We start from the raw sequence: 25,238 nt of genomic DNA, 5'->3' as shown, positions 1-25,238 counted from the left end.
AAAAGATAAAAGAAAAAAAAAATCAAGGCTCAGGATGACTGGCAGGCTGAAATTACTCTATGCGAGCTAGGGAATTAGGTAGAATAACTGTTCCTGCTATTTATTAAAATGGCTTTCAAAGCGTGACTCCCACTGGAGTTCATGATGGCTCACAGTCTGGTCTAAAATATGAGGGCAGGTAAGGGTCCCAGTTAGGGGAGTGAAGGTGAGTGGATAAAAGCAGGGAAGGAATATAAATAACTATTAAGAGCAAATTATTCTGAATGACTTTAGTACTAGAAACTCCCCAGAGAAACCAAAATACATTGGATAGTTTTACTTTACTGCACAGTCTATACAATTTAGTATTTGAGAGTATATTTTTCACTTCTTTTATAGTTTCTCATGTGGAACTTTTGCTCTTTAACGCCACTATAACCTTTTCAAAGGCAGATGCAAGGTCATATGGTTCTAGTGTAGCCCCCACTTTTCTTGGCATAGTGTTAGGCACCTAGTGAGTATTAAAATACTTGTTGATGTATCTCTCACCTGTGGAGAGGGATAAATGAGGCTGCCCACAGGCCTAGGAAATGAGAAAGCACAGAGGGAAATGACAACAAATACTCAAAGCAGAGAGTGCTGCTGAAGCTGGCAAGAGGAATACTGGGTTTCTCTCTCTCCTCTCTCCTTGGCATCTTGTCTCCCAGAAGAGTCTGCCTTCCCCCTCATTACCCTTCTCCTTCTCTCTTCCATGGACAGTGCACGATTATAAGAGGCAGGAAAATGAAGAGCTTATCAAAGGGACCTTGTATTTTCAGAGATGAGGGGAGAGAGCAGAACATGGGGTCTTTTGCCCCTACTCTGTGATGGAGTGAAAACTGAGAACTGCTGGTTTATTATATCACAAGTGGTACCAACCAGTTAGTCCAAGTGCGATTACTTTTATTAAAATGTCAGTGTGTAAAGAAGAAAACAAATAGAAGGCACATTACTGCCTCTGGAAGCATTGACGACTAAACCACTATTTCATTCCGGAGAGCTTGAGGTGATCTGAAAGTGCTTTGTTTAAACAGTATTAACTTTCAGCATTTCATGAATCAGCGAATGCAAACTTTGAATGCTCCATTCTCATTTCTTTTTTGTAAAGGGGTAAGATGCAGTCAGTGAATGGACTTCATGCACCTGAACTATCAGCCTCCCAGGCTTACTCAGCTCTTAAGTGACTATTTCCCTGGGACATGTGATGGTCTGATGGGCAATGGTCCAGCCACAGCCTCAGGACAGGTTCCAAGGCTTCCGGGATATGGGGAGCAGAGTCTCAGGATCACAAGCTGCAAGCGCCTCTATATAATGCAAAGAATGGACATGACTAACCTACCCTTCTCCAAGTGTCAGGTGCCATTTGGAGATGACAAAGATCTCCAAAACCCTCTCATCTATTCATAGACAGTAGAATTAATTGTATTTTCAAATATACTACAGGGACCTAAAATCCAAGGTAAAATAGCTTCCCAAAGCCCATTTACTTTCTTTCAGAGGTGGTTCAGTCCAGGGCAACAGTATGAGACTATGGCTGGAGGTGAGGACTGTGGTGAGGAAGGGCACTGGATAAGGTACTTCCTGTACCTTGGTCTATGTAGCTGACAAATGAGGATGAAAATTCTACCTCTTAATAATTTGGAGAAAATAGAGATAATAATATACATGAAAGTGATTTAACTTTTTCTTAAGGGTTTTAATTAGTATTATTGCTTTGTTATTGTTATTAAATGCTACAGGATAAAATAACTTACTATTCTAACATTTCAAGCTGGATGTCAAGATGATATAATTTCAATGAATTAAGAGCCCTGAAATGTAAGCAATGGGCTGATTCTATTAAAGAAGGTTACAAGTATTTCATATTATTAAAGCTTATTATACCCCTAGGTTAACTGTCAGGAAAACACAATAAAGCACACACATTCCCAAAGAAGAGAAAAAAAGCAAACAGGTTTTCATTCCAACCAAATGGTGGTTCAGCCAGGTAATTAGAGTTTATAGAAAACAAAACAAGAAATGAGCAGCCACATTCCACATGCACAGGCTCAATTCAAGCCACATTCATCAAGTGCCTACTCCAAGCCAGACCCCATGCTGGGACAGGACCAGACCTGGGCCCTGACTTCCAGGGGTTCACAGCCTACCCTGGGGTAGAGAGACACACATTGAAATGAACTGGAATCCAGGGCAGATTGTGAGAAGTGTCATAGGCCTGTTTTGAGAACCCAGTGGAGAGAAGGGCCGCTGGTTCTGCGATGGTTCTGTGAGAAGGAGCTGCTGAGAGCTGTCCCTTGTGGGAGTGGAGGAGCTACAGGGAGACGTGGCTCAAAAGGTTAAGGATCTGGGGAGTCAGTGCATTTCTAAGGGTGAGAAGACTCTCATGTGGAGTAGAAGGAAAAATGTGCCCTTCACTATTCACCTGTCTTTGCCCTGCCTATCCTAAACCTGTCTGGAGTACCTCAGTAGGAATTAATCCATTTTCTGGGTCAGCATCTTCACTGATCTAAACACAGGAACTCAAAATCACAGCTCTAAGGTACAGCAGGAAAAAGGAGTGGTCTACTTAGTAACTGTGCATTTTTAAGACCAGGTTTTGCTTGGGGAAGGAGCCTTCTGTAGAAATGCTCGAGCCATTGTTAATATGGTTGAGAGGCCTAGAACACTGAGGCTTGCTAGATTTAAAAGCAAGAGTCCTATCCAGAAACTTGTGATTGTGACCAAGTGACAGTCTGAAAATCAGATACTTACCTGTTTTCCCTGCACTAAAACATTAGTAATGGATGGGGCCAGGCTGTCCACTACTTTACTTAAAAGACTTGCTGCACAGCGCACAACCGACCTGGGGGCAAAGAAGAGAGCACGCCAGAGGTTGACAAATCTAAAAGATGATGAATGAATGGGGTCCCTGATGGAAGAGACTGAAAAATGTGCAATTAGGTCCTCACATAATAATTTGGAGGAAATACTGAGCCTAAGACCCTGGACCTAACAGCTGAAGTCTCCCAGACTGCAGACCATCCAGAATTAGGGAGGGATTCCTCATCCTCACCTCTGTTACCAGCACTGTTCATGCCATTATCAATTTAAAAAAAAGAAAAAGGGGGCCTAACCATGCCTTTGATGAGGAGTAGGAGGAGGAATTAAGTGAGTATTCTGACTTTGCATTAAAAAATTCATTATTAAGTATGTCACTGGTAAATGTCATCTATTCCTATAACCACTTTAAATCATGTTTCTTTTGGTACCTAGATAACCAAATCCTTGGATTGGGGACTCTCTTAGTACTCAATTTTAGGAAGTGACACAATGAAATACCAGCATTTTTTTCCTGATAAAGCCAGAATGTTGGAGGACGGAATTCACACTGCTATTTTTACATTTCTGGAAAAGTCTCAGACTGTAGAGAGAACAGATTTTTTTAATGCATGGCACATGCAATATATAAGACATTTTTTCCCTCAAAAGTAAAATTCATGTGGAACTTCTAGATGAAAAAAATAAAATGAAAATATAGGTTTAAAACTGTTTTCCTATATTTCAGGATATCCATGGATGCTGTCCTATAAAAAGCATTTATATTCTTTAATCTCAACATAGATGGATGAGTAGAAAATTAAGTCAATAACTGATAAAGTTAGTGAAACAAACACTTCCTACTTTTAGAGACACTTTCGCCCACACACTTGAAGACCAAAAGACATACTTCACCCTCAGAATGCAAATAAGCCCACACGTTTCAAGCAGCTTGAGTTTTTCCACATTCTGTGTGTGTTACCTGTTTCCCATGTACCAGAAAAGTAGTAATGTGTGGGGCTATAGAGGAAGAAAATTTCTGGGTAAAGGCAGCCCCATAGCGTACCGCCAACCTGGATGTGTCAGTGGAAAGCCATAAAAGGGAAAATACAGTAAATAAACTTACAGGCATTTGTTCTTTTAAACATAACAGCACTCTAAATATGTGCTAGTTAATGCTTTATCTACAATCCAAGTATAATAACATAAAGCAAAAACAAGTCTGCTTAGCAAAAAATAAGACTATAGACCACATTTGAAACTTACTGGCTTAAAGAAACATCTATTGGCTTATATGCCTTACTGTGCTGAGAATTTACAGTGAAAATTTGAGATTTAGTGAGAGGATTATTATCTTATTTCTCCTGGGTTGGAATAATATATTTACAATAAATCATAGAGTTGAAATACCGCTAAGAAATTGTTTCGTCAAATCCCCTTAGTGATTAGAAATCTGAGGCTTATTGAGGTTATGAGAGTTTCTTATCACATTGCTTGAGATCTTTTTTTTTTCAAAATGAGATAATAATGGGTTGTTTAAAAAATACATGTACTCTTACTTTCAAAATGTTAGATTCTTCTAGTAAAATGGCTATAATTGCTTCCAAATACAGAGGGCTATGCATTTAGGCATACCTACCCCCACTGTGAATTGAAACAATTTTATCTCAACTTACCTAATTTTTTTTTCAGTCCCTGGGAGACTACTTTTGCAGAACATATTAGTTATTTTACATGAAGCAACTGTAATCACCGGGATTCATTCTAACTTAAGTGGTAAGAGAACAGCCTTCTATTATTTTTGCTTATGATTAAATGAACCATTGGTCTCTTTTCATGGCCTTCTATGACCACAGAATAGATTTCCTGAATACAAAGTAGAACCTAAAGCACATTGCTGGGACAGAGCAGGTGCGGTGTAGGAAAGACTCATTAGCATATCACTCCAGTGAATATGCTCTCTAGTTTCTATTCCTATGGAGGTCTTTATTCCCAGACATTATTTTTAATATCTTGGGAGAGCCATGATACAATGGAATGTAGGCAGGTCCTTAGAAAGTAGACAGAATCATGGCCATAACCTTGGAGTTTAAAAGTAAAAATTTGGGGCGCCTGGGTGGCCCAGTCAATTGAATGTCTGACTCTTGATTTCGGCTCAGGTGATGATCTCAGGGTTGTGGGATCAAGACCCACGTTGGGCTCTGCACTCAGCACGGAGCCTGCTTAGGTTTCTCTCTCTCTCTCCCTGTGCCCCTCTCCCTCGCTCACACTCTTTTTCTCTCTAAAATTAAAAAAGGGTAAAAATTTGGATAAATAACCATCTTTAAGATTGGTCTATTACCTTTATGCCTTTAAACATGACAACACAAAAAATAAAACATAATGACAAGGACACTGATACGAACCAAAGCTTTTTGCTGCCAGCTCTTCTATAGACTCTCTCAATGTGATCAGAAATGGTTCCTAGACATTAGATAATAAAGTCTTTGTTGAAAAAAAAAACCTTTTAATTAAATGCATAACATTTATTCTCCTTAAAAATATTACTCTTGAATTTCATTTTTATTCCACTAGAGTTAATACATGCACATCCATTAGTATTCTGAACTACTTGACATATTTAAATATGTAACCCAAATATATAGTGTGAATGTCCCAGCACTTGTTACTATTTACTTTGAGTATATGATTTTGGTGAGTACTTTATTTCTTGAAATTTATTGTCTTCTTAATTAATATGCAATCTAAATTTTTAACAATTAAAAATAAGTTATTTTAATTTACTAAAGAAAATAAACAGAATGCAGCAAATTGCACAAATACTATAGACTCTGAATATATATGATTCTTCATTTATTTGTTTCAGAAAACTTTTATAGAGACTCTGTTATGTGCATGATCCTTCCAATATACACTAGTCCAAAAGACACCACTGGACTTCATTCTTTGGCAATTTACATGTGGTCTGGCCTCAAGACTGGCTTGTCAACAATAAATTAATCATGGTGACAGGAGAGAGTAGCGAAAAGAAAACAAGGATAGAGAACAAGATCTTTATCATTTTACCATGAATATATTTTTTATAGCTTTATAACAAATTGGATAAAATTATATTCAGATTCTGTAGATGCTTATGATTTTCAATGTAAAAGATTTTATAGATTTAAAAACTCAATCTTTCAAATATCTAAGCAAAATATGAGTATTATTCCTGATTATAAAAATAGTTTAAAAAGTAATTCTCTCAGCATTTTCATTATAAACAATTTTATATAAACTTTGTTTTATTTTAAAGCACTACTAAAATAGCCATCCTGAATTCTAGGTTCCTAATAAAATGTTTGCCTTTTAAAAATCCTATTGTTTTAGTTAAAGTATGAATTTCAATCAATGTCCTCAATATAACTGGGATTCTGCTTATAGTTTCAAGACTAATTAAAAACATGAAGTCTTCTGTCTGAAATTTGTTGAAAGTTGTTCTGCCTTTACTCAGTTAAGAAAATTAGGACTATTCAGTTGACATGTATAATATTCAAGAAGTTTATCTCTTAGCTACAATAATGTAAAAACTAAGTAGACCTTATCTGAATACACAATTATGTTTGTTTACTACCAAAACTATAAGTCTTATTAATTACATTGCTGTTCAGAACACTGACTCAGTTTCTAATCCTAACCAAATCAACATGCCCCTTTAACAGAGGATTTTCAGATGAGCCAAAAACTTTGAGTATCTTGGAATGTATTCTATATTATTCTATATAATAAAATGACAGAAGCAGATCATGATATAGAATTCAAGACTCCCTTAGAGTGACTCAACATACAAGTGTGGGTTTCAGGGATAATTTGGTTACATCCTTAATGCAGAATGGACATGATTAGAAATGATTTATTTTTGTTAACAATGTTTAGAGCACAATTCTATTAAATATCATGTTCCATTTCAAATGGCTGCTGCAGACCATGAAGGAGCTAATTTTTATAGCTTTAATGATTCAATATTGTTCTTAAAAACAGACAGAAAATAAAACTGGAAACAGAAACTGTCAATAAACAACTATGAAAGAAGTCATCAAAGGTTAACAGTCACAGGCAGAATGAGGCTCTAACACCATTCAGACAATCAGAGAAACAATCAAGAATCACTGCATGAAAGCAATTTAGGAGTTCATACATCAGTCTATTCTACTCTAGGGGGTATGAATAAACATTTTCCATTTAAAGGTTAAAAAAAAGCATTTAATGGAGGATAAAATAACATAACATTTTAGTATCTATTCATAAGGTATATTTGATATATACCCAAGAATAGAGAGATCTCATTATTTAAAAATTTTCTGTTAGGCATGTATATTTACCTTCCTTGGTGATGAAGTTGGGGCCTTCTCTTTTGAGCAGTATACCCAGCAGGATGACTTGGCTAGCCAGACAACTGCAGTCCTAAAAACACAAATCACTGTGAGTAACTGGAATAAAATGGGTACAAAATTTACCACAGAAATGTAACCACATGATGCAGAGAGGAAATCTGCCATGGAATTGTTACTGATCTGCCAGATCTGCCAGATCAATTGTTACTGATATATTACCAAGCATCAGATGACATTACACAACTATTTATCTAAGGTGTCTTGGAGACAGAGAGGAGACAAGTTGGCTTCCTCATATGGTAGTATTTAATAATCAAATTTTCCAGTAAATAAGATAAGCAAGGGATAGAAAATGTCTACAAGCACTAATACTTGATTAATACTTGATTCTGTCACTCTCTGAGAAATTTGGCCACGCCACTCAACCATTCCCTTTTGTACATTGCTTATTCATAAGTGAGAGACCATGTTGCTATCAACCTATTATGAGGAGATGGATAAAAGAAGACGACATATATAGAGTGCTTTATATGTATTATGACACTATGCTATGTGTTTTATGCCTACCATATCATACTCATGGTAATGGAGATCTATAGATAATGTCAATCAATAACAAGGACTAATAATGTCTGGAAAGATATATATTTAACCTACATGCTCAAATTTGTGGTATAGCCCAACAAGATGTCATAGTATTTTAGTTCTATCATTAGAATTTCATTTCCTCGAATAACTACTATACTCCACTCTCGCACTACCTCTTTTAAAATGCAAATAATCTTAGGGAAGGTAAAAATTAAGTTGGTAACATAATATTCACATGGATGTGGTCATAGGATTGCTTTCCACAGTGACTGGAGAGACTTACAGCAAACATTAAGACCTAAACACTAGGGTAGGAGAGGAGATCTAAGTTGGGAAAAAGAAGGGAAGTGTACTAAAAGAGAAGTCTGGAGATCCCAAAGGGAATTATTCCTGATGTAACTTCTTTAATGGCTCGTACAATACCTTCATACCAAAGGCAACCCAATTTGTCCCTACTCCTTAAGCATGTTTAAGACATCCATGCTAATGTCTTAACAATGAGAACAATCTCTCTCATTACTGCCCCTAATATAGAGGGCCATCTACCCAGGCACTTTTATCTACCTTCTCTGAGAGGACAAAAGAAAGATGGCTTGCCCCTGAGAATTCCTGCCTGCCAACCTCACTCAGAGCCATGTGGGAAATACATCTTCCTCACATTCAGTTTTTGAAGAATTTCATGGGTGGGCTTGTTCTTCCATTCGGTAATGGCGACATCTGGTTGCTGTTCTAGTTCAGGAGTACTGGAGGTACTGCTTTGTCGTTTGACTTTTGAATGTTTGGGAAGTTCTAGTTCCTCAAAACTCTTAAATTCTGGAAGCCTAGAAATTAAAAGAAAAAGTTTCAGGTTTCCTGTATTTCTAATTCTAATTTCCTGCTTTTCTAATAAAAACCCAAAAGGACTTACTCTTCTGTGTCACTGATTCGTAGGAAGTCAAGTTGTTCTACTACAGCTCCAGATATTAGTGTCTGAAATGTAGTTGAGAAAAATCACAACTCTTAAATTCATGAAGCCATATACTTATAATCTGTAGTATGTAATACTTCAAAAAAGTTTACTTAAAAAACTACACACAACTCTTTTAAGTAATTTCTTAAATGAGCACTCTAAAATCAGATAAGTTTTCATATACAACAAAACCCTCTTAAAAAGAGATCACATAGGGGCACCTGGGTGGCTCAGTCAGTTAAGTGTCCAATTTTGGCTTAAGTCATGATCTCATGGTTTGTGAGTTTGAGCCCTGCATCAGGCTATGCACTGGCAGTGCGGAGCCTGCTTGGGATTCTCTCTCTCTGCCCCCCCACCCCCTCAAAATAAATAAATAAACTTAAAAAAGAAAAGAACATACAAATCAAGCTACAAGTTCATGGGTCATAATAAATAGGAAAGTCAACATGAAAGGAACTGTATTTTTTCTCTATTCTTAGAAGTGTGGGCATTTACTTTTAAGCTAGAATTAAAATTCAGTACCTATTAAAATGTTTAAAAATAGTGTGAAATAAAACAACTAGAAATGCTATAATTGTTTTGGGAAAAATGATGTGAAATTGCACTATGAATTCTGTTACCATAATATTTCAGGGACATCCAATGATGGGATACTGCCAATCTCCATTTTCAGGAACATTAAGGTGTTGATTATAGAGGCCAGTGCTTCTCTACATTCTGGCAACCCATATTGAGATTTTATTTTTCATTAGTTCCTGATTATAGGTTAGCAAACTAAATAAGGCCAAACTCAAACACAGTTTTTGTTGGTCCATGGTTCATGGGTAAAGAACATAAATGAATGATAACCCACAATGGTGTTTTTAGCAATATGTGTCATTTTTAATTATCTGATGAACTGTCAGATAAAATTGAGAAATGTACTGCATTAAAAAATCCATAAGATTATTATTTTAAAAATAAGGTTATTCTTTAATCAAAACTGTCTTATATATACTACTTTTTTTGTTTTCACACTATTCTTTTCAAATATGAAGCAACATGACACAGGAAATGTTTCACTTGTTGGCTAACCACCCAGAGTTGTGCTGCCTTCTCCTCTACTGGAAACTCATAAACAAAAGTAGATCATCAATCAACAAATACCCACTACAAATGTCAGGATAGACATATTACCAGCAATCATACTAAAGTCTCCTTGCAGAGTTTGAGTGAAGAAGGCCAAACATGCAACCGATCTGCACATTTTCATGTGGCCCAGCAATACTCAGGGTCTGAGAACAGCCTGTACCTGGGCAGATAGCAATGTTGAGCATAACAGAAGTCTGTTGAGTGATTATTTCCTAATATTCAGGCTTACATCTCCACATCTTACTCTCTGGTTTGTTAGACAAATATTTATTGAACACCTACCATGTTCCAGGCACTCAACTAGGTATTAAGAATATAGCAAGAATAAAATACACAAAATCCTTGCTTTCTTGAAATTGACCTTAGGTATGTGTAGGAAGTAGACAATATAAACAAAAAAACTAAATATGTTCTATCTGATGATGTTAAGGGCAAAGTAGAAATAAGAAAAGTAGAGGATGGGAAGTGGGGTGGGGGAGTAGGAGGAGGAAGGTTTGTCATTTTATACAGGTGACCAGAAAAGCCTTCTCTAGTAGGGTGACATGTAAACGGAGACTGAAGGAAAGATGGTAGTCAACAATATCGATCTTAAGGAAGGATGTGTTGGGCTGAGGGAATAGCAAGTGCAAAGGTCCTGAGGTAGAAGCATGCTTGATGTGCTTTAGGAGCAGTAAAGAGGAGAGTGTGGATAAAGTACAGTAGACAGGGAAGATCATTAGGAGATGAGGTCAGAAAAAAAGGTCCAGATCATGGACAGCACAAAGACCACTGGAAGGACTTTGGTTTTCATTTTAAGTGAGAGAAAGTCATTGGAGGCTTAGGATATGTGACATAATCTAACTGTCTTATGACCAGGCAGAGTATGAAGATGCTAACTGTCTTATGGCCAGTAGGAATTTAGGAAACTGCTGTAAAAATATAGGTGAGGTATGATGGTAACTTGGGCCATGATGTTAGTGTTAGAGGTGATGGAAAGTGGTTAGATTCTGGATATAATCTGAGGGTAGAGAAAACCAGATTTGATAATGGATTGTAAAAGTGTAAAGTATGAAAAAAAGAGAAGAATCAAGAATTATTTGATGCTCAAAGCTAATAGTTAATTCTGAAAACATAAGAAAAATCATTTTAATATTTTCTATTTTTAGTCTATCCACCCTATGTACTGATTAAGCCCATAAGGTAAATGTTAATAGGCAAATGTTAAATTCCATTAATAGTCTCTAGAGCTTTACATTTTTTTTAACATTTATTTATTATTGAGGGATGGAGAGACACAGAGTGTGAGCAGGAGAGGGGTAGAGAGAGGGGGAGACACAGAATCTGAAGTAGGCTCCAGGCTCTGAGCTGTCAGCACAGAGCCCGAAGTGGGGCTCGAACTCATGATCTGTGAGATCATGACCTGAGCCGAAGTCAGTTGCCTAACCAACTGAGCCACCCAGGCACCCCTCTAGAGCTTTAGATAAAAAAAAAATCAGTTTGTTAACAGAGGCTCCTAAATTAGTTTTATAAAAAAGCTTTACTAGGCATTAATACTTTAGTTCTGATGGTAATTAAATAACCTAATATTATTATATATATGTCAAATGAAATATAATATTCAAAAAGGTATCCTGCTCTGCAATACCTAATTCTATTCTATGAAGATCCTTTCTAGCTGAACATTCTACCGAAGACTGTACTCCATCCTGTCATCCTGCAACCTTACCTAGCTTTTTTCTTTTTCTTTTTTTTTTTTCTTCACTATTTTATCCCCAGTGCCTAGAGAGGGAGCTCAATCAATATCTGTTAAATCAGTGAACCAATATTTACACATTTCCTACAGAGAGAACAGTAGCGAGCAGATCACTCTGGGAATTCAGAGATGAATCAAACTTGGCCTGAAAGAGTTTTCAATCCACAGAGAGAAGCAGACACAAGAAACTAGCTACACCTAAATTAAGAGCTATAGCAAAGGTTCAAGCAAAATGCCACAGAAACACACTGGAATGAAAAATTAATTCAACCTTGGAGACTTCACTAAAGAGGTGACATTGACCTAAATTATAAAATTAAAGTATTTAGAAGGAAAAGAAAAAAGAAAAAAACAACAACAACTCTAGAATAGAATAACAGCATGAGCAGGAAAAAATTCCAATTACATTTAGGGATTTTGAAAGTACCCAGTATACTTGGGGAGTGGAAAGCAGGGCAAGGAATGAGCTAGATGGAAATATGCTGGGTGATGAAGCTATGAAGGGAGGCTGAGGCCCAGTGACAAGAGAACCCATGGATCACAGACTAAGGAAATTTGAAAGGACTTGATATGAAATCCAAGAGAAGCATATAGATGCTATTTTCATTTACTATATTAAAGAGAAGATGAAGGCTAGGGTGGGGGGGATGAGGGTTGTTGTTTAATAAGTATAAAGTTTCCATTCTACAAAATGAAAAGAAGCCTATTCTTTGGTTAAAGACTCTGTTCTCAAGGGTATGAGGCACAACAGAGATCAGTGGATACAAATATTCAACAGTAGACTAAGGTGAAAGACTACACAGTACTGTGGGACCCCCTGGCTTCTTCCCTAACCCTGTTCTCAGCACATGAAAGCAAAATGCATGCCATTCAGACAAAAAGTTAGATGACTATTTTGGAAACTGAAGAGCCTAAGAGAAAAAAATCTCCAGATACTGGCAGCTGGGGTTTCCCCCAACAAAAAGAGCCCTTGCCACCAGACTACCTGATAAATGACTTCATCATGACAAGAATCTTTGTTCCTAAACACAGAGATCCCAATAAACTTCTTATTCTTTCACTCTTAAAAATGAATGGATAGCTAAAGATTACCACATATCTGACAAATGCCTCCAACATGAAAATACTGAGTGCACACATGTGCGCATACACACACACACACACACACACACACACACAAAACAGAAAAAAGAAACCTGAAAGATATAAGGAGAAGAAGATTTCAAAAACTGTCTAGTTGGTAATCTCAGGAAGATGAATTATAATATCTAGAAAATAAAAACATGATATTATGAAAACGGAAAATTAAAACCGTGATAGTCAAAATACAAAACTTAACAGAGAAGCTGCATGATAAATATGAAAGAAATTTTTCCAGGAACCATGACAAAAAGACAACAGAATAGCAACAGAAAGTGACAGAAAATAACGAGGAAAGATATTTAAAAAACTAGATAAAAATCAATCAAATATGCAAAACACAAGCACTGGTGAATAAGTATGTAAACATGCCATTTGTAATATTACCTATATAGGTCCCTCTATAAATTTTCCTTTTTTCTTACTCAATATTGAGAACCGACTACATGAAAGACTCTACAAGATAATCACAATTCTTCATAGGAAATAAGTAAGGCACTTAAGTCCATGATGGACTACAATCCAAGTAGTTCATGTCAAAGGTCATAAAAGGATGTTCAGGAAGAGTACTGTTACTTTTGGCGTAGGTGATTTTGCAGAACTGGCCCTAAAGTTTGGTAAGATTTTACTTTTATTTTATTTTATTTTTTTTACTTTTTTATTTTATTTTATTTTATTTTATTTTATTTTATTTTATTTTATTTTATTTTATTTTATTTTTTAAGTTTATTTGAGAGAGAGAGAGTGAGAAAGAGAAAGCACATGTGTGAGTGTGAGCAGGGAAGAGGGGCAGAGAGAGAGGTGAGAGAGAATCCCAAGCAGGGTCTGTGTGCTGTCAACACAGAGCTCGACGTGGGGCTTGAAGCATGAACAGTGAGATCATGACCTGACCTGAAATCAAGAGTTGGACACTTAACCAACTGAGCCACCCAGGCGCTCCTAACATTTGTTAAGATTTTAAAGAGCAGACACCTTGAAAGAAGGAAGTTTATTCCAGGCAGAGGAAATGGCATGAGCAGAGGGGCAGAACCTCACAAAGTCAGAACACAGTAATTCATCTGTATTGGCTGAAACACAAAGTGTTTAGTAGGAGATAACTGGGCAGGGAGGCTGTTCTGGCTAATAGAGAACCACAAGGGGCTTTGTTATTTAGGAGTTGAGAAACAGTGCTGTGAGGTCCTGAAATGAACGGAGATTATCTCCAGGTTGGATATTACTGTGGAGCAGGGAAAAGAACACTGGACCAGGGAGTTAGGCAACTGGTACCTGTGCCTAAAGGCACAAGATTATATAGCAGGTCACTTCACTACTCTGGACACCAGCTTCCTCAACTGCAAAACAGAGGTTGGAGATGAGTTATTAAAGTCTAAAATTCAGGTTGGGAAACCACTCCAATTGTTCAACCATCAGATTGGAGGAATAAGATAAACAGATGGTTACAACACGAATAGGAAGGTAGGCACAAAATAAAAGCTTAAGACAAAATACTTAAACAGAACATATATGAAGAAATACAGCTGCATCTGTGCCTTACTTGTCATGAAAACAGAAACACACTGAAATTCAGAAGACTACCTGTAGACGATCAACATGAACTTTGACTCCTCCAACCATTCCCTTTTTAAAGGCTGCCAACATATCTAATATGGGGTTGAATCGGCTACCTCTAAAAAATATAAACAGACAAACAAAAGGTGCATTATTAACAACAGAATGAGAAAAAAATCTAATACTAAGTATCCTTTACATATGCAAGTCTCTCTGACACATGCTGACAAAGATATAAAAATAGGAGGAAGCCCTGCTGCCAAAGCGTTCACAGTCTTAAAGATGGAAGATGGGCATACCTCATTTCTTTCATCAACCTACCGTATATTGTCTTCCCGGATGAGAACAAGGAAAAGTGGGCGTCCATGCATTTTCCAGTATTGCTTAATGAACTGTAGTGCATTCTATCAAAACATAAGAGTGAGGTAGAATGTAATGACACCATATCTGAGCTGATCAGGATGTTTAATCAGTTGTGGCAAAGAGCCAAAAAAACTCTCATATATCAAGACAATTCAGAGTCAAACTCTGGGTAGGAGAGACTACATAGGTGTAGAAATGTTCTGATACATCCATGTTACAAGTATGAATATATACAAGTTAAGTTTGAAACTTTTTTGACTTTAAACTTTATTCTTAGAAGTAATCAGATTGCACATATTTTAAGGCTGCTTCTTTTTTGGTGGCCTAAAAAATACAATTCAAGAATGGTCCCAGAGGAAGAAAAAAAAAGAGAGAGAGAAATCAAGAAATTTACTCTTAACTGTAGAGAACAAACTGGTGGTTACCAGAGGGGAGGTGGGTGGGAGATGAAATGGGTGATGGAGATTAAGGAGTGTACTTGTTGTGATGAGCACCAGGTGATGTATGGAATTGCTGAATCACTATATTGTATACCTGAAACTAATATAACACTGTATGTTAACTATACTAGAATTACAATAAATACTTAAAAAAGAAAAAAAACAAAGAATGGTCCCAGGGAGGAAAAATCAACCCAGGGGTTGTCTCTTAAAAGATTAATCCTCACTCCACATTACTGTGCATTTATTACAGCAGGTAGAAGAACCTAGACAGAATCTATACAGACCATCAGAAATGTGGAAAGAGTTCTTTTTTTGACTCAATTTCTACTGTCATTGTCATCATCATCATATCAAAGACTTACATAACACTTCACTATATGTCAGGCACTATTCTGAGTGTTTTACATACTTATTTAATTCTCAGAATATCCTTATTATTATTCAGTTATACAGATGAGAAAAGAGACTTCTCTGTGTCTTGCCCAAGTAACTTGCCCAAGTAACCTGCCCAAGATCACACAGCTGGTAAATAAACAGTAGAGCCAATATCTTTAACAAATGGAATCTGGGTCTAGACTTCATGCTCTGAACCATGACTCTAAGCTTCTCTACTCTGCAAATGGAAAAGAGAGTGGAGGAAACTTTTAACTGACTGTGTGTTATGAGTCAGTTGAGGTTTTACTTGACATTCTTCATAAATAAAATTATCTTGCTAACTCAACTTTTGTTCAAAAAGAGATAAACTACTGCTGTCGTATGAACATGGCTCCCCTTCTGCTTTATAAACTATATATTTTCATTCCATTTGTAGAATGGTCTATCAAGCAAAGTCATACAACTTAATATAAAACACACTCCATCTATTACTCTAATGCTGCAAGCAATTTAACTCTTTCTCCAAAGCCACGCAGACATTGTTTTACTTTCATATTTTACACTGTGTTAACCCAGTGTCACAGACTCCAGGAGCACTCAATTTAATAACATATGATAAAATCAGTAGAAACAAAGTCATCCAATTTCAATAAAAAGGGGCTCTGAAACTACCTTTATGTCATCTATCAGCAGTAAAACATCTTGAGACATGTAGAAATCACTTAAGTCGAAGATGATAGGGTAACAAACCACAGTCTTTCCTAGAATGCGATAAATCTGTAAGAGATAATTAAAAAAAAAAATATATATATATACATATATATATATACACACACACACACATATATATACATGTGTATATATATATATATATGTATATGTATATATATATGTTATATGTATATTTATAACAGAACCAAAGACACAGGTACAGTAGCATAAGCCGTAATAAGAAATTAAAACTGATAATGAAATTTTAAAGTTTCTTGATTAGATCAGTAAGATCGGTATACTAATAGAGTAATCCATCTCTACTGTGATGGAAAAAGCCTCTGTTTGAATAAAAACTGTCATAATCAGGTATCCTACAATGTTCAGAAATAATATAGCAGTTAGATGCTTATTCATTCCTAGAAGCCTTCTGTGATATCATACAAAATAAACAGTAAGATTTACTCGTAGAAAATAATAATTCAGATAAGCAGCCTAAGTATATAATGAAATGTGAGAATGGATGCATAGCAGATTAAACATCATTTCATTCTGTGGTTTTATAATCTGAACACTGCTCCATAAGGAAATTTCATAACCACCTTTGATGTACCGAGGCAGCCAATGGGTCTATCCGGTCTTCCGGAGAGTCCTAATTTTTCATTGATACCCAGGTGGAAATAAGCCTGTAAGACATAAATTTATAAATTAGGCAAGAAGAATCCATGCTTTTCCTTTTTTGCCCCCTTTGTCCCCCTAATGCCCTAACTTCTGATCTTTCCAGAGGAAAAATGGCCAGGGAAACCTTATTCAATACATTTGTAGGAAAATAAGCCAGCCAATGATGTCAACTTAGATTTGGGGGCACTGAGAGATTTGAGAGCATATCTTTGCAGATCTGCAAAGCAACATTCTAAAATTTGACATTTTTCTTGTGCTATCATAAACGTACAACTTGCAGGGTTCTGTCCAATTCATAAAAGAACACAAAGAGGCAAATGTTTCCTGTGTAATAAAAAATCTGATGAAAGTTTTAAAATTCAGGGACTCACATCTCCTACTAGATTCCGACTTTCAAGTATTTCCCACAAAAATGGAAATGTCTTTATTGATTTTTTTGATAATATGAATTTTATGAAAAATGTAAGCCATGTGCTCCAAGTGAATGGTGCTGTTTACTCTCACAACCCTGTAGGTGATAAACTCTTGCACTTTGATGTATGTTGAAGGAAGTGCAATTCATTGTGTGAGCCCTAAAAAACACGTGAAGTATAGGCAGGGTTACAGATTTTTAAAAATACACAGATAAATATCCATATTACACACATAAATCAATATGTATATATGTTTACAGAAATGGGTTCATATACTATATATATCTCTTTGGTGTCCTACTTGTTAAAATTTAGTACTGTGGTGTTCCAGTTTCAAGATGGTAAACTGAGTGTATGCATTTACTGTACATTTCAATATTGAAATAATGGAAGAAATATAAAGACCCCAAAAAATATCTGTAGCCCTCACTACTGGAAAACAGAAAAGGGTGCCACAGTGGAGAAGAAACTTCTAGAATTTCTTCTTTTTTTTTTTTTAATTTTTATTTTTTTTTAAATTTTTTTTTTAACGTTTTTTTTTTTTTAATTTATTTTTGAGACAGAGACAGAGCATGAATGGGGGTGGGGCAGAGAGAGAGGGAGACACAGAATCGGAAGCAGGCTCCAGGCTCTGAGCCATCAGCCCAGAGCCTGATGCGGGGCTCGAACTCACGGACCGCGAGATCGCGACCTGAGCTGAAGTCGGACGCTTAACCGACTGAGCCACCCAGGCGCCCCTAGAATTTCTACAAAGTAAAAACAGATGGACTTGGAATAATTCAGTTGTTAATCAGTGCCAGAGCTGAGCATTTAATCCAATTAGAAGCCTCCTTACCCAATTCTATTTAACACCTATCCCTTGATGAAGGTAGTTCCCAACTTTTTGTTATTTCAAACCAATTCAATAAACATCTCTGGATGGTGTACTATTGTTTCTGTAGGATAATCTCCTAGACTTGCTGGATCAAAGAGAATATATGTTTTCTTTGCAATATAATGCCAGGTTGGTCACTGTGTAGAAATAATGGACCAATTTACATTGGCATTAACAGTGCATAGGCCTTTTTCTTGGGTCAAAATGATATTTCATCTTAAACTACTCAATTCAAATAATTTATGGTTGACCATTTTCCCATATATTTAATGGCTACTTGTATGTTCTATAAAGTTTTCCATTTGTTCCCTTTTCTATTGGGCACTTTTCATTCTTTTTTGATTTGTAAGAGGTCTTGGTATATTAAGAATATTACCTTTTGTATAAATATTTTACCCAATTCACTCATCTTCCATGTTGTGATGAAATGTGAGAATGTTTGCATAGTAGGTCAAACATCATTTCAGCATGTGGTATTTTAATCTAAACATTTTTCTACTAGGAAATTTCACAAAGCACCTTTGATATGCCAGGTTGATCTTCAGCTATATTTAGTCAAATTTGTCAATCATTTCCTTAATGGCTTTTTTAGCACTTGTATTATTCTAAGAATGGATTTTCACTCCAAACAGCTGTAAACTGCTCTTCAATTTTTTTCCTAGTGATTTTATGCTTAAATCATTTTTTAAAAAATAAGTAAAACTTTGGTTTGCATGACTAATTCATTCCAGAAACATGCTTGTAATCCCAAGCACTTGTATATCAAAGCAAATTTCAAGAACCATTGGCTCAGTTGTGATCATGTGACATTCAGCATCATGTAATACTCGTACTACAAGATACTGCTCATTTATAAGTTAAAATTTATTAGAAATACTTGCTTGTCTTGCTGAGCACATGTAGAACAAGTTATTTGCAATTCAAGGTTTTAAATACATTAAATCTTTAATCTGTCTGGAATTTATTTTTCTGTTTGATGAGGGGTAGAAATCTAACCTGTTTTCCTAAGTGGAAAATCAAACCAACTGTTTCTACATAATCTACTGATTATGATTTGAACTGACTTCAAATATCTACCTCACTATACACAAAATTAATGTCTCTTTGATTCTGCTATGGTGTACACTTCCGTGTCAGAGTTATGTCTGTGTCTCTTTCTCTTTCTGCATTGTTATCTCCCTACAGAACAGCATATCCTGGGTTGACGGGCACTCTGCCCGGCATATAGCTGGTGCTCAGCAAACACCTGATGGATGAATGAGGGAGCATGTCCTCCAGAGCTACATGTGCTGTGAAATCTGATTCTTGAATAGCACTGGTTTTACTGCCAGGAAAAGTACTATATAAGCATTAGGATATATAGCTGTACTGAAACTATCGCACATTATGCTAGATGGAAATTCCTTTCCCACAAATACTTTCAAATTTTCTGAAATAAATGTTCTAAACTATTTTAGATTTCTTCTATTGGACAAGTGACTAATAAACCATTTACAAGTTAAAATGGACCAATCTAGATTTCCTTTAAATACTACTCTATCACAGTAAAAGAGTTTTCCTTAACTTTCTGAACCACAGTACAGCAGGTCTATGACAGGTAAGTAGACAGACCTGGAATGCTCTCTGCATTCCCCTGTGCATATTATACTGTCCCCACATTGTACATATTCACACCATTTAATCCACTGAAATAGGATATAGTAATGGCTAAATGACCCAGAAGTACAGAAGTACTTCATCCTAGGTCTGCACTATATTCATATCCCCCATAAAGCAAAAACCACACCAATCACTGCATCATGAAACGTTAACCACACACGGTAAAAGCCCTGTCCTCACATACTCTTAAGTTGGTTGAAGGAGGGTGCAGCTCCTCAGAACAGAAAGATTAGCCATTGGCATAAGAATATGTGTATTAACTAAGATTTGCGGGAACATTTTTACTTTTAAAAGGTGGAATTATTATTGAACTGTGAATATATAGAACTGTGAAATCACTACAGTGTGCACTTGAAACTAATATAACACTGTATGTTAACTACACAGGAATTAAATTTTTTTTAATTATTTTTTTTTAAATTTACATCCAAATTAGCATATAGTGCAACAATGATTTCAGGAGTAGATTCCTTAATGCCCCTTACCCATTTAGCCCATTCCCCCTCCCACAACCCTTCCAGTAACCCTCTGTTTGTTCTCCATATTTAAGAGTCTCTTATGTTTTGTCCCCCTCCCTGTTTTTATATTATTTTTGTTTCCCTTCCCTTATGTTCATTTGTTTTGTCTCTTAAAGTCCTCATATGAGTGAAGTCATATGATATTTGTCCTCTAATTTCACTTACCATAATACTCTCTAGTTCTGTCCACATAGTTGCAAATGGCCAAGATTTCATTCTTTCTGATTGCCAAGTAATATTCCGTTGTATACATATATACCACATATTCTTTTTCCATTCATCCATCGATGGACATTTGGGCTCTTTCCATACTTTGGCTATTGTTGATAGTGCTGCTATAAACATTGGGGTGCATGTGCCCCTTCGAAACAGCATACCTGTATCCCTTGGATAAATACCTAGTAGTGCAATTGTTGGGTCATAGGGTAGTTCTATTTTTAACTTTTTGAGGAACCTCCATACTGTTTTCCAGAGTGGCTGCACCAGCTTGCATTCCCACCAGCAATGCAAAAGACATCCTCTTTCTCCACATCCTCATCAACATCTGTTGTTGCCTGAGTTGTTAATGTTAGCCATTCTGACAGGTATAAGGCGGTATCTCATTGTGGTTTTGATATGTATTTCCCTGATGATGAGTGATGTGGAGCATTTTTTCACGTGTCAATTGGCCATCTGGATGTCTTCTTTGGAGAAGTGTCTATTCATGTCTTTTGCCGTTTCTTCACTGGATTATGTTTTTGGGTGTTGAGTTTGATAAGTTCTTTATAGATTTTAGATACTATCCCTTTATCTGATATGTCGTTTGCAAGTATCTTCTCCCATTCCATCAATTGCCTTTTAGTTTTGCTGATTGTTTCCTTCGCTATGCAGAGACTTTTTATTTTGACGAGGTTCCAGTAGTTCATTTTTGCTTTTGTTTCCCTTGCCTCTGGAGATGTGTTGAGTAAGACGTTGCTGCGGCCAAGATCAAAGAGGTTTTAGCCTGCTTTCTCCTTGAGGATTTTGATGGCTTCCTGTCTTCTGTTTAGGTCTTTCATCCATTTTGAGTTTATTTTTGTGTATGGTGTAAGAAAGTGGTCCAGGTTCATTCCTCTGCATGTCGCTGTCCAGTTTTCCCAGCACCACTTGCTGAAGAGACTGTCTTTATTCCACTGGATATTCTTTCCTGCTTTGTCAAAGATTAGTTGGCCATATGTTTGTGGGTCCATTTCTGGATTCTCTATTCTGTTCCATTGATTTGAGTGTCTGTTCTTGTGCCAGTACCATACTGTCTTGATGATTACAGCTTTATAGTATAGCTTAAAGTCCAGGATTGTGATGCCTCCTATTTCAGTTTTCTTTTTTAAGCTTGCTTTGGCTATTTGGGGTCTTTTAAAATTCCATACAAATTTTAGGATTATTTGTTCTAGCTCTGTGAAGAAGGCTGGTATTACCTTGATAGGGATTGCATTGAATATGTAGATTGCCTTGGATAGTATCGACATTTTAACAATATTTGTTCTTCCTATCCAGGAGCATGGAATCTTTTTCCATTTTTTTGTGTTTTCTTCAATTTATTTCATAAGCTTTCTATAGTTTTCAGTACATAGATTTTTCACTCTTTGGTTAGATTTATTCCTAGGTATGTTATGGTTTTTGATGCAACTGTAAATGGGATCGATTCTTTGATTACTCTTTCTGTTGCTTCATTGTTAGTGAATAGGAATGCAACTGATTTCTGTGCATTGATTTTATATCCTGCAACTTTGCTGAGGAATTAAAACTTTTTTAAAGTTGGGCTTATAAGAAGCAATATATTAGGAAGTATATCTTAGAGGACAAATCCCAAAGAGCAGCTAGCTTGGAACATAGAGGCTGTAGCCACAGAAAATCTTCCATCTTGATACATGCTTAGGGAAGTTAGGCCCTTGGTTCCAAATCTTGTTTTAACCATACCACATACCCAAACTCTAAACCATTTGTTCATATCATCTTTAAAACAACAAAATATAAAATAAGTAAGGACCAGTTGTAAGTCTTCACCTTACCCTTAATGGAATGCTTTCTATCATTTCCACAGCACCCTGTATAAACTTATCAAAGTGGATTATAATTAGCTATTTTTCCTGTCATACTAATAGATTCAGAGTTCACTGAGAACAGGAACAGAGCATAGAGCCATTTTATCTGAGTGCCCGACACAAAACTCTGCACATAGCAGGTGTTCATTAATGAATGAATAAAATGCCACGTTTAAGTCATTTGGAGCCATGCTGGTCTTTTAAATCCTGACTGCATGTTGTCTGGTAGAATACAGACTCACCTAGCATAAAAAAGTTGCAATATAAATTAGGCCTGAAAAAAACAGATTCAGGTTAATTTGCTTTGAGCTCATGTTTATCAAAGAATAATAGTCTTTGTTACTATTCTCTGGAGCTTTCAGTGAAGAACCATAAAAAGTTTACCAGCAAACATAGCCTATAACTGAATGATAAATGCAGTGTACAGCCTTAGATTTTCTCCACTTCCATGCTGCCTCCTCTGCTTGTCTTGTGGATCCTCAGTTCCTCTCCTTTTCCACTCCAAACCCATTTACATCTTTGTGTGATTTTAAAGTGTTACCTACTCTAGGGATCCTTGCATTTCAGCGTTAGCTCTTTAATCAGGGTGGGAAGAGTTCTAAATTTGTTAAAGGAGGTTTAAGAGCTCTCAAAGATCTGGTGCTCTGGGTAATCTGACACCCAGATTCTGGTTTTGTTGCCAATGGATAGGGTCCTGTCTGATAAGCAGTGATGCTCTGAGGCCCTGCCTTCTCCCATGCAATGTGCACCTCACTTTCCTAAGCTTTTCTTCTTTGCTATAGCATCAAGGCTTTGACCACACACATGTATATCAATCTAAATGAGCTGACCTTGATCATTTGAGAGAGATAATTCTAAGTACTTACCCCAAACACTTCAGAGTTTGTTCCTGTAATGTTTTTAATAATTACTAAGTAAAAGTGGTAGTTTATAAATAACTAGTGGAAGTCAACAATTTCCTGTCCCTAATAGGCAGGAATATTCCTAAACAGGCATTTCTGAATATATCGGCAGAGCAGTGCATGCAAAAGACCTCAAAAGTCACCTTTTAATCCAATTCAGATACGTACTTAACTGCATACAAGATAAACTCAGATGTTACTTTACAATTACTTTGAAACCCAGCAAACCAAAAGTGTAGAATTACTTCAGACCTCAAATGATAAGGCAAGAGAAAAAGGGAAGTAATTATTACCAATAAATATTTACAAGGTTTCTTTAATAGTTAATGGAAGGGAAAATTATCAAATTCAACGTAAAGATTAATTTTACACACAAGTACTAAAATTAAGGTTAATTCATTATTCAAGTGCTCAGTCTAGGTCAGTAATAGACTTTAGAAGGGAGTAAGAATCAACAAGACTTATGAATATAATGTATATACATACAATTTAGGGTTTTTTTTTGTTTTTTTGTTTTTTTAATTAATAATGTCTGATAAAGTAGGTTTTTCAACTTAATTAGAAAGGCTTTTAGATTAATGACCCTATTTCAGAATCGGGCTTTAACTATGCCACCTGACTGTAAACTAAGTCTAATAATCATGCTCTAGCACCTCCACAAAGTCAACAAAGACGCAGAATCACTTACTTTCACCAGCTCCTGCTGAGCCCAAATCTGAATGGGCTCTACCTGTTGAGGTGTTTGAGTCTGAATACCATACGTGTTGAGGAAAACTTGAAGGCTAAAGAAAATAGAGAAAAAATGAGAGACATTTTTAGGCAATGCATGTAAAGTGTGGAGAATGGTGGAGGAGAAGGAGGAGGAGTGAGATGAGACTACACTAGCTTAGAGAACGTTTTCATTTATTAACACGAGCAATAAGCCATCTGCTCTGGGTTCCAGAGGCCCTCTTGGGTTCTTCACAAGGTATTAGATGGGAGCTCTGAGGGCTGGAAGAAAGAGTAAGCACTGATTTTGGGAATCTCCATTATTTGTTGCCCTAACTTCTCAAAACTACACCCTAGACAACACTGGCACAGGTCACAGTCTTTAATATTCACATCAACTAAAACAAAGTTATTTTTAATCATGAAAAGATTGTTGTTCTGGCACTTAAAGTAACATTAATGACAGACATCCTTGAAACCCTGTCAAGGGGTTTGTGAAATTAATCTCTCCCAAGAGACTCAATATTGCAACATAAAGCAATAAGCCCCCCAACCCCCCACTTCCCAAAGGAACACACCACCCATCTGGGTTTCATACCGTTGACTTTCTGCTATGAGTGCTACGTGAACTACCAAATCATTTTCCAGTGGGCCCTGTAATACAGAATAAGGGGTGGGGGGAACATTTTAAAAGATCCAGTCATCATCAGATACAATGAGAATCAAGGACAATATTAACCATCTCTAAGCAGTTCATTAAAATGATGAACACCTACTGGCTCCATGCAGTCACCTCTCTTTCCTTGCTCTCCACTACCTACTAATCAATTTGATGGTGTAGACAGAGTAATGGAACACCAAGGAACGGAAAGCCATAAATCTCACCGCTACCAGAGGGGCTAGCCTGTCAGGACTATTTTGAATGATGCATAAGAGTAGCCTGGGGACTGAGAGTCATTTTCCAGCATTTAACTCTGGAGGGAAAGGGAGGAACTAAAAATAAAAACCCAGCTTACGTATTCTCTATTAAAAATGATCGTGAGTTAAAACTGTTCATTTGGTATCTTAATCACATATAAGGGTATTCTCTTTCTTGTTAGCCAATTTTCCTTTGGCACCTATACATCAAAATAGCTTTATTCTAATATATAATTCCTATACTAGAGAATGAACTACCCAGTTGACTATGTAATTAACACTTTGTTCAATAAATACAAGCTGTTGGGCTTAATAGTTCTAATCAAAGATAGTGTTGG

At 36.4% G+C, this 25,238-nt stretch overlaps 1 protein-coding gene across 7 annotated transcripts in view; it reads right to left on the bottom strand.

Annotated features, from left to right (window-relative positions):
- Window positions 1-25,238, bottom strand: part of PHKB (phosphorylase kinase regulatory subunit beta) — a 258,751-nt gene that overhangs the window by 22,646 nt on the left and 210,867 nt on the right. For 6 of the 7 annotated variants that reach the window (XM_007096704.3, XM_042969771.1, XM_042969769.1 and 3 more), the window contains 11 exons: window positions 24,581-24,636; window positions 23,963-24,056; window positions 16,770-16,853; window positions 16,129-16,233; window positions 14,597-14,679; window positions 14,303-14,393; window positions 8,683-8,744; window positions 8,434-8,596; window positions 7,176-7,257; window positions 5,220-5,277; window positions 2,770-2,860 (listed from right to left, as the gene is read on the bottom strand). In XM_007096704.3, coding sequence (XP_007096766.2) covers window positions 2,770-2,860; window positions 5,220-5,277; window positions 7,176-7,257; window positions 8,434-8,596; window positions 8,683-8,744; window positions 14,303-14,393; window positions 14,597-14,679; window positions 16,129-16,233; window positions 16,770-16,853; window positions 23,963-24,056; window positions 24,581-24,636 — 969 coding nt within the window. Of the gene's footprint in view, window positions 1-2,769; window positions 2,861-3,796; window positions 3,888-5,219; window positions 5,278-7,175; window positions 7,258-8,433; window positions 8,597-8,682; window positions 8,745-14,302; window positions 14,394-14,596; window positions 14,680-16,128; window positions 16,234-16,769; window positions 16,854-23,962; window positions 24,057-24,580; window positions 24,637-25,238 lie in introns of all 7 variants that reach the window. The other variant, XM_007096703.3, reaches the window with a different exon arrangement.

This window comes from Panthera tigris, chromosome E2 (genome assembly GCF_018350195.1).
Source record: "Panthera tigris isolate Pti1 chromosome E2, P.tigris_Pti1_mat1.1, whole genome shotgun sequence".
NCBI lineage: Eukaryota > Metazoa > Chordata > Mammalia > Carnivora > Felidae > Panthera > Panthera tigris.
Note: the sequence above shows the minus strand (reverse complement) of the source record. Positions and strands in the feature narration are given on the sequence as shown.